General features: G+C 36.2%; 1 protein-coding gene across 1 annotated transcript; it reads left to right on the forward strand.

Annotated features, from left to right (window-relative positions):
* The first annotated feature begins 360 nt into the window (after positions 1-360).
* Positions 361-3,352, forward strand: LOC125658723 (uncharacterized). The gene has a single exon (XM_048890110.2). It carries the CDS (start codon positions 892-894, stop codon positions 2,809-2,811), a length of 1,920 nt encoding a protein of 639 aa, XP_048746067.2. The 5' UTR covers positions 361-891; the 3' UTR covers positions 2,812-3,352.
* The last annotated feature ends 5,896 nt before the right edge of the window (positions 3,353-9,248 follow it).

Below are 9,248 nucleotides of genomic sequence, written 5' to 3' on the forward strand. Positions count from 1 at the left end.
ACCTATTCTAATCCGGATCCCCACGGGATTGCAGTGTTTAAATCTTACATAGCACTTTTAATAGCATCAGAGTACCTTGTAATCACTGTATTTCGGGATTGATTAAGGGATAAACCCGTCCTGATATGTAGCAAAGATTTTCAGTAAGCAGATTGAGTGTCTTTATTGATTGAAATATGTCGTCCACTCTGTAAAAACGAGAGAAAAAATCATTACTTCCAGTTTAATGATGATTTACCACGAAACTGATATTGTTCAATATTTTAGATCGTAAAACAACCCGACCCCTACCGTTGCGCCTATTGAAAAATTTAAGAGAATTGAGAGAGGAGGGAAAACGTTCGTATTTAATAGGGAATGGGTAAATTTCACGTTATAGCCATGTGGCATGTTGGATAGAATAGATTAAAGGACGATTTCCAGTATACAAAACGAAATGTATATGCTATTATTGGGAGGAATGAATTGAGAAAGAGGATAGAAATACGGGAGCTTTGTTTGCATCACATATAAGGGATTACTGGTTGAATTAATACACAGCAGGTGATAATTGTTATTTATTCATGAGAGAGGAAAAACAATATCACTATAGATAAAGAATGCATGGTAAATCTGTCGAGAGGGATGGTGATTGATTTTCTTGAACATTTTCCCCTTCACTAATTAAAATCAAACATGTCTTTTGGAAGTTTTATTCAGTCGTGTAATTACGAAGGAACGTTTTTCTATACCTATTCATCATACACGTTGTGTTATATCAAGTTTTGTTTCTGATGAGGAGTTGGCACTCAATGTGAAATGGCAAGAAATTATACTTACGTTTCAAAATACCAAAGGGCTTCTAGGTCTTTGGCCTCATAACTGTGTTGATCGCTGGCATGCCAATTCAAGATGACGAGTCCGAGTTCTAGTGCAGTAAGCAAAGAAAGCGGTGGGGAAAGTAGAGTGGGGAAGACCGGTGAAAGAAGTCGTCCTCCAAAGAACCCAAACACTCTTAAGTGCTCTTTGTGCTACGAAAATTTCAAAGATCCAAGACTTTTGGAGTGCTACCATTCCTTTTGCAACGAATGCTTGAAATACCAGATCGAAGCAAAGGGGTCAACCTCAAGTTATGAATGTACCATCTGTGGGATGACAAGTACTATACCGCAGGATGAGGAGGGTTTTCCAAGAAACTTGTACTTTTTCAACAAAGACGGAAACGCGATTTTGAAATGTGATGTATGTGGAGAAAAGACAAGGGCCGAGTTTTACTGCTTCGTGTGTGATCAGAATTATTGTTCATTTTGTCTTCGGATACATTCAAAACTACAGGGAACAAAAAATCATAGAATAGTGACCATTGATGAAAAAGGAGACCGAAAAGTGTCACAAAGTGTTGCTCTCTGTGATCAGCATTCTACACAGGAAATGAAATATTTTTGTGTAACGTGTAAACAGCCTATTTGTATCGACTGCAACATGACATTGCATAAAAGCCACGAGTGTAAAGATTTGTCCGACGCAGTGGCAGATTTTAGAGAAACCCTGGAAAATGCAACTGAAAAATCAGAACATATCAATTTCATTGAAAAGTTGTCAAACGAAAAAACAAAAGCCAAGAAAGTTAAAAACAATATGTTAGATACTGAACAAAGGTTACTCGAGGCTATAAAGAAACAAGCGCAATTTTTTCACCAGCTAGTGGACGATATTCACGACGAATGTTCCGAGAGAGTATTGGAATACACCCCTGACAATAGTTCCCTGAAGGATGTCGAAAAGATGAAATTGCAGTATCTTGGGCTATATGAATTTTCCAATATGCTTTTGGAGCAAGGCAGCGATCTTGATATTATTATTCACGGTACAAAACTTTCCGAGAGGTTAGAGAAAGTGAAGAACATTGCCGTTAAACCTCCTGCTAAGGACAATGCAAATCTTGACTTTGTAGAGGGATTCTTGTTGAAAGAGAAAGTAAGAGATCTGTTTGGAATCATTTCTATTGCCAATGAGAAAGAAGACAATGATGATGTCAAACTCATAAAATGGTTTGATTGTGAAATGGAAGATGCTGTTATTACGGGAATTGCTTGTTTGGAGGATGATCAAGCCTGGGTATGTATGGGAAATGAAGGGGTGATCAAACTGTACAATGTGAAGGGCAGGTGTCACGAATCTTTTGTATTCGATTACAAATTGGACGATATAACAAGTGACGAAAAGGGAAATCTTTACATCTCCTGTAATTCAAGGAAAAGGGTCATAAAGAAAAATGGCAACGCCGAACCAGAAACATTCCTTCGTACAAAAAGCTGTGCCCGTGGTATAGCTTTAGATCAAAAAGGTAAAACGCTAATCGTGGGTTTAACAGAAAAAGACGTATTCTATAACTGCAGCGAAAATCCTTCGGCAACGATGGTGAAAATGCAGAACATGGAGACGGAAAAAAAGTTAATGGGAAGAAACGGTTTAAAGTACCCAGCTAGGATTGCTGTCAACACCAAGGAAAGTTGGCTTGCTATATCAGACTGGATATCTCTTCAGGTACTTCTCATAGACTCCGAAGGAAACCAGCTCAATTATTTTGACGGAAATAGTCCCGAATGCAAAGATGAATCGGATTTTATTCCACGCGGTATATGTTGTGATTCGGAGGGGCGGATCTATGTTGTAAACAATGGTTCCAACTCTGTGTTGAGACTAACCACTAGCGGTCGCTTCGACAGAAAGATCGTCGACCTTGACGATTGTTGGTCTCTTGCCTGTGATAACAAAAACAGACTTTGGATTGGTACACAAAGTGGGAAAATATTCATTTTTCAAGTATGATCAAATATTAACGTGATCATTTCTTACAAGAGTTCCGGTCAAACTGCACATAGATAATTCTAATCTTAAAGGAGGGGTAACCTTTTCGAAACATGAATTTCTTGTCCTTTAGAATATCATTTCCTAATCGTTTAGCTTAGTGGCTTAACGCGTAAGTCATCATGCGTTTCAGTCTGGCAGGGTTTCCAGGTGATCATCTACTGAAACTGCTTTTTTTTTTTACCATGTAGAATAAGTCTTTTTTTTTCAATTTGAAATACTATTGAAATTTGTACATATTCTCCTTTTTCGAACAATTTTCAGTATCATGTATTGAAGAAATACCTCTCTAATTTGAGGGGTTTTGTATGTGAAGCCTTGTATGCAAGAATTAAAATATGCTGTCGCAAATCCATATCTCTATTTTAATCTCAACGCATTCCTGATAACCAACGCCAATTTGTTGCTATAACAACTGTGAGTTTGAAAAAGATATACTTCACATGAGGTTTGACGTATAGCATGTGAGTCGATTGTATTTAATGCAACTTGATTCAAATTAGTTGATCTAAAACAAAATAATTGCGAATTTAAATAACTATCGACTACGTCAGAATATACTAATTTGTATGCGAATTTGTGTCAGATATGCACTCCTTGATGAAAATGTGAAGATAAGGAACAGTGATCAATCTCAAACTTTTGTAAGAAATTGGGCAAACACTGACCCCTGGACATACTAGAGATGGGATCAGGTGCCTAGGAGAAGTAAGCATCCCTTGTGGAGCGGTCTTGATAATATTTGTTTCACAGATACTCTAAGAAATTCATACTGTTGTACTTATTTCATTGATATTTTTAACTGCATAATTGATACACGATAATCAAATATATCTAAGACTTAATTTTATGGTCTCACTTCAAAGCAAATATACCTAGAAAATTCCACGTATGATGCACATGGAAATTCTGTGAAATCAACCTGGCTAGATGCATAAAACAAAACTCGTCAATTATTCAGTGTTAAAGTTACACTACATCTATCGAATTTCCAATGCATTGCACTTTAAGCGCCTACATTGATATTAGTATATATGCCAGAGGGCTTTAAGTGACATATGAAATATCAGTACTGGTGTAATAATGAAATTAAAAGATTTTTTTTGAAGACTGTCTTCAGCTTAGGTGTATGTTCATCTCTTAATCAATAACAGACTTACATATTGTCATAATTGATAAAAATTACTGCAACCTTTCTTTAATGAAAAGAAAACGCAATAACAATTCTATTCTGTTTTAGTACTTTGTGAGCTAAAAATTTACCCAAGTATTAAACAGACTTTTAAAAAATGCTCAATCAGTCGCTGTACACTTTAGATTTGTTCCTCCTAGACACTTGATTCCACCTCTGTTGTGGTCCACGTTTGCCCTACCGGTACTCTCAATTTTATATTCTTTATAGGATCTCGAGATCGATCACTCTTCGTTTTCTTCACTTTACTTTATCATAAACGCATTTTTTGGAAAACTGACAAAGAGCATCAATGCATAAGAAGAGTGACCCAAACATATCAATTTCCAGATTCCCACTCCTCGAATTTCCAACAACCTTGTTCAACTAATTTACGATCAAAGTCACTACATTTTTTGTTTTTACATTATCATTTCACATTTTCATTCTGGACATTCTCTGGTGGTGAAAATCTTTCTAAATTGTACACTTCATTTATTAGACCTAACCTTTATTGTATGCTTCAACTGTTTGGGATAGGTGCTCCATACAAGACGCTGAAAAACGTTTTTTTAAAAGTACAACTATCTGCAGTTAGAGTTGTCACTGGTCTTCCTAATTTTACATCCAAAGAATCACTGTACTTCGAAACTGGCTGGGAAACTTTCAAACAAGACGTTATGTTGCAAAACTACGATGTTCCAATTAACATCGGAAATATGTCTGGACTATACGATATCGTCCCCGAAAAATATGAAATCATATCTCAGTACAATACCCGAAACAAAGATCAATTTATTGTTCCAAGATGTAATCTAATATTATTCAAAACGTCTTTTGTACCAGCCGCTGTCAAACTTTGAAAATTTATTAAATGTAGAAACAGCAGAAGCCATGTCAACCATACACTTCTAATGTTTCCGATCCACCATCTTACTTTTCATTTGGTAAACGTTTTACCAACACCATTCGCACTAAACTAGGATATAACTGTTTACTCAATTATGATTTACACAAGCGTACCACTCTCCGTGGTCCTTTTTGTTCTTGTGGTAAAAATCGTGTGTATATTTTTTTTATTTTTCATTTCGCAAATTCTACTATCTTAATATTTGCAATTTAGTACTATCTGTGATTAGGTCTAATGCTGTCTGGTGTGTTTCATACCCATTGTTAAGCAGTTATTTTCACACTGATTTTCAATAGGGAATCCTCCATTTACCTGATCGAGATAGAGGGCTCACAGTGGGTGTGGCCTGTCAATAGGGTACGCTTACTCCTCCTATAGACACTTGATCCCACCTCTGGTGTTTCTAGGGATCTGCATGTTTGCCTTGCTCTCGATTTTGTATTCCCTATAAGTTTGATCACAGTCCGTTACTGTCCACTCGCAATTCATTGCGATAGGAGGTATAAATGTAGTAACGTGACCGTTCATGTGTGGGTGTGTTTGTGTGTGTGTAACACCTGCTTGTAGACATTCTGCAGGCAACATTTTGCTCGATTGAATTGATACTTTATGCGTGGCTTTGTTATCAAAGAAGAAAGAACCCTGTTGATTTTGGGGTCAAAGGTCACCAAAAGACTTCATAGAAAAGTTGTAGACACTCTACAGGCCACATTTTTGCTCTTTGCATATACATTTGTTATCAAAAGATGATTGATTGATTGTATATTGTTTAACGTCCCTCTCGAGAATATTTCACTCATATGGAGACGTCACCACTGCCGGTGAAGGGCTGCAAAATTTAGGCCTATGCTCGGCGCATATGGCCATTGAGCAGGGAGGGATCTTTATCATGCCACACCTGCTGTGACACGGAACCTCGGTTTTTGCGGTCTCATCCGAAGGACCGCCCCATTTAGTCGCCTCTTACGACAAGCAAGGTGGTACTGAGGACCTATTCTAACCCGGATCCCCACGGGACGAGGAAGGACCCCATTGATTTCGGAATCCAAAGGCCAAGGTCACAGGATTTCATAGACAATGCTTGCACACAATCTGGAGGACACATTTCTTGCACGATTGATTTGATATTTTTTACGTAGCTTTGTTATCAAGAAAGAAAAATCCCTATGAATTGTGGAATCAAAGCTTAAGGACTTTATAGAAAAAGCTTGTAGACACTCATTGCGAGTGGATATGCCCTGCCTTGTGGGGCATCTTATTTTCACATTTTTATTTGATAGGTAAAGGTTGAGGTTAAGGTCAGGAATAATTGGTTAAGGCGAAATTTGATTGGTTAAGGTAAGGTAATTATTGATTAAGGCGGTATTTGATTGATTAATGTAAGGAATGATTAGTTAAGGCGAGATTAGGTTGGTTAAAATGAAATTTGGTTAGTTTAGGCATGGGACGATATGAAGATTAGTCATTATCTAACCATATACTATGAATGCAGAGGAAGGAAACTGTTCTGTTCGATACAGTATAAAATAAATTCTTACGAAAGGTGTTTATAAATTTCTTTAGCAGTTCATAGATAGTTCCGTTTCATAATTATTATATTCAAACCCCCACCACATATGCCACAGTCACGTATCAGGAAGCAATCACTATGGTAAAAGAATTTTCATATGTAATAGTGTTATGATTCATATATGAAAATTGATGAAATTCAAAGTACTTCCTTGTATTTTTTAAAACATTATGCGGATAGCTTTCATAGCCATTCAAGAAGTATCGAATTCCAACGAAAAGGATGTGTTCGTGTATATTTCCTAATTTAAAGCAGTACTGAAACTAAAGCTAAGTAGCTGTGTGATTCGGGAAATATCCAAATTTTGCAAACAGAAAATGAATTGAGTATAAACTAACATGTAGTTATGCTAACCGTTTTTCACGTAATAGTTAAGAAATAAAGTATACACATTTTCGTGGATTCAATGTTGCAGGATACCTTCCTCGGTCGAGAAATGTTGTTTTGAAATACGAGAGCCAAAGGCGTTAGCTAAGGGTTTCATATTTCAAACAACATTTCGAAATCGAGGAGGTTATCTTGCATCATCCACGAAATAAAGAACTTTTCTTCTATCCTGCTTCGACTCGGACATAAACACTGATTTTGACTACGTATTACTCCGTTTACCCGATCGAGATACAAGTATAGGGCTCGCGGCGGGTGTGACCGGTCTACATGGGTGATTTTCCTCCTAGGTACCTGACCCCACCTCTGGCATATCTAAGGGTCGATTGTTTTTGCTCTATACTCCTAATTTTGTATTCATTATAGGAGATTGATCACTGTTCGTTATCTTCACCTTTTAATGAAGCCGATCGTTTCCTTACACAGCTATGAATTAGGTCAATCCGTAACGTCAGGGCAGCTTCCGATACGGAATACATTTTTTATCCTTTTTTATTTCCCTGACGAAGAAGATTAGATATTTTAAAAGACATTTCAAGTATTTAGTGTGATGTTGACGTACTTATGTCAATGCGGTATGCTTATCTGATCTGTTTTGAACACACATGTACTTCAACAAACCTACACAGGCGTGGAAGGGGGTAAACTTGTCTGAGCATCACCATGTTTTTTTTTTTCATTTTGTACACGTGTATCGATCTTGGGACGCAGTGGATTGCTATTTTGTTGATGTCAAAATATTCTTCAGTCTTTTGTAAAGTTTGTGCATGAAAATTCCGTGGGATCCGGGTTAGAATAGGTTCTCAGTACCCATTGCTTGTCATAAGAGGCGACTAAATGGAATGGTCATTCGAATGATACTACAAAAACTGAGGTCCCGTGTCACAGCAGGTGTGGCACGATAAAGACGACTTCCTGCTCAAAGACTTGAAGCGCCAAGCATAGGCCGAAATTTTGCAACCCTTCACCGGCAATGGTGACGTTTCCATACGAGTGAAATATTCTCGAGAGGGACGTTAAACAATATACAATCAATTAATCAATGAAAATATATTTTGAACAATAAAGAATATTTGAAACTCTGACCATGTAGACCGCGTGCACGAATAAAAAAGCAAACCGATTGGCAACCTGTACAACTACTGTGTATTAATTTATTTGATCAGTTATCGATTTTAGTGTACGACCGCGAAAAAGCCATAAAATAGGTCTAGATATTATTCATGTAACAGTTGTTTTAAGGCAATACAAAACACAAAACGTCTAACCGGGTCGGAGACATAAAACCGATATGGTATCATAAGTAAGCTTTAAACACATATATTTATTTTTCTTGTGGAAGTGTACTATATGTATCACTCTTTTTGTAATATTTCAATTATCTGGTATATATTGGAGAATAATGGACACCGCATTTCTTTGATCTCTACAATAGCCGTGCTGTGATATACGTTTACACCGATGTTTATACCAATATGAATAGATCATCAATAATTCGTGTCATAATGATAGTATTCTTATTCTTTTTTATAATTACAATTTAATAATGCATTGTTTTAGAAATGAAAAATATTGTCTATCAATGAAAAATATATATGAATATGATACGGCAGAAAGGTTCATTCAATATGGGTTTATAATGCGTAAACAGTCCCAACTTCCTTTATATCGTATGAATGATTTTTCAAATTTCCTTTGGAATGAAAAAGTTGCTAATGATTTTTTTTTCTATTTACACGAGTTCATCAAATTCTTCATGATTTTTTTTTAAAGGAGTTCATTATATGCGAATCATAGCTGATATAACATTTACGGCCAAGGGAGTGAAATGTTTGCCATTTTGCAAATATTTTGTTGTCGATAAATGTTGAGGGAAATCAAAATCTCCAAAGTTTCTGTAAAAAAGCATATGAGTAAAGAAAATTAAAATTTGCAGCATGGTGATGATGTACCATTTAACACTTACAATTATAGAACCACTAAAACAATCACTTAAAAGAATTAAGGACATCAAAAAGCTTCATGTAAACAAAGCAGACAATATTTTTAGACCCACTTCAAAATTATTTGATAGGGAGAGGGGGAGAGAAGAGAGAGAGAGAGTCCTTTTCGGCAATTACTGTCATCGTATTATATTTGCATTTCCAGTGTTTTTGTCTTTCATATCTTTACAAATAGCCATCTTCTCATGAACGCGCTGTAGTTGTAAACAGAGCGTGTATGAATACAAAAGTACTTGATAAATACAGTACATTTTCGTACATCTATTTTTTAACAGACGGGAATTTCTATAGATATTAAAGTAGAATGTAATTATATAAGAACTAAATCTTAGTTTTAATGAGCTTCATGAAGTACGC

The sequence above is a fragment of the Ostrea edulis genome, chromosome 9 (genome assembly GCF_947568905.1).
Source record: "Ostrea edulis chromosome 9, xbOstEdul1.1, whole genome shotgun sequence".
Classification (NCBI taxonomy): Eukaryota; Metazoa; Mollusca; class Bivalvia; order Ostreida; family Ostreidae; genus Ostrea; species Ostrea edulis.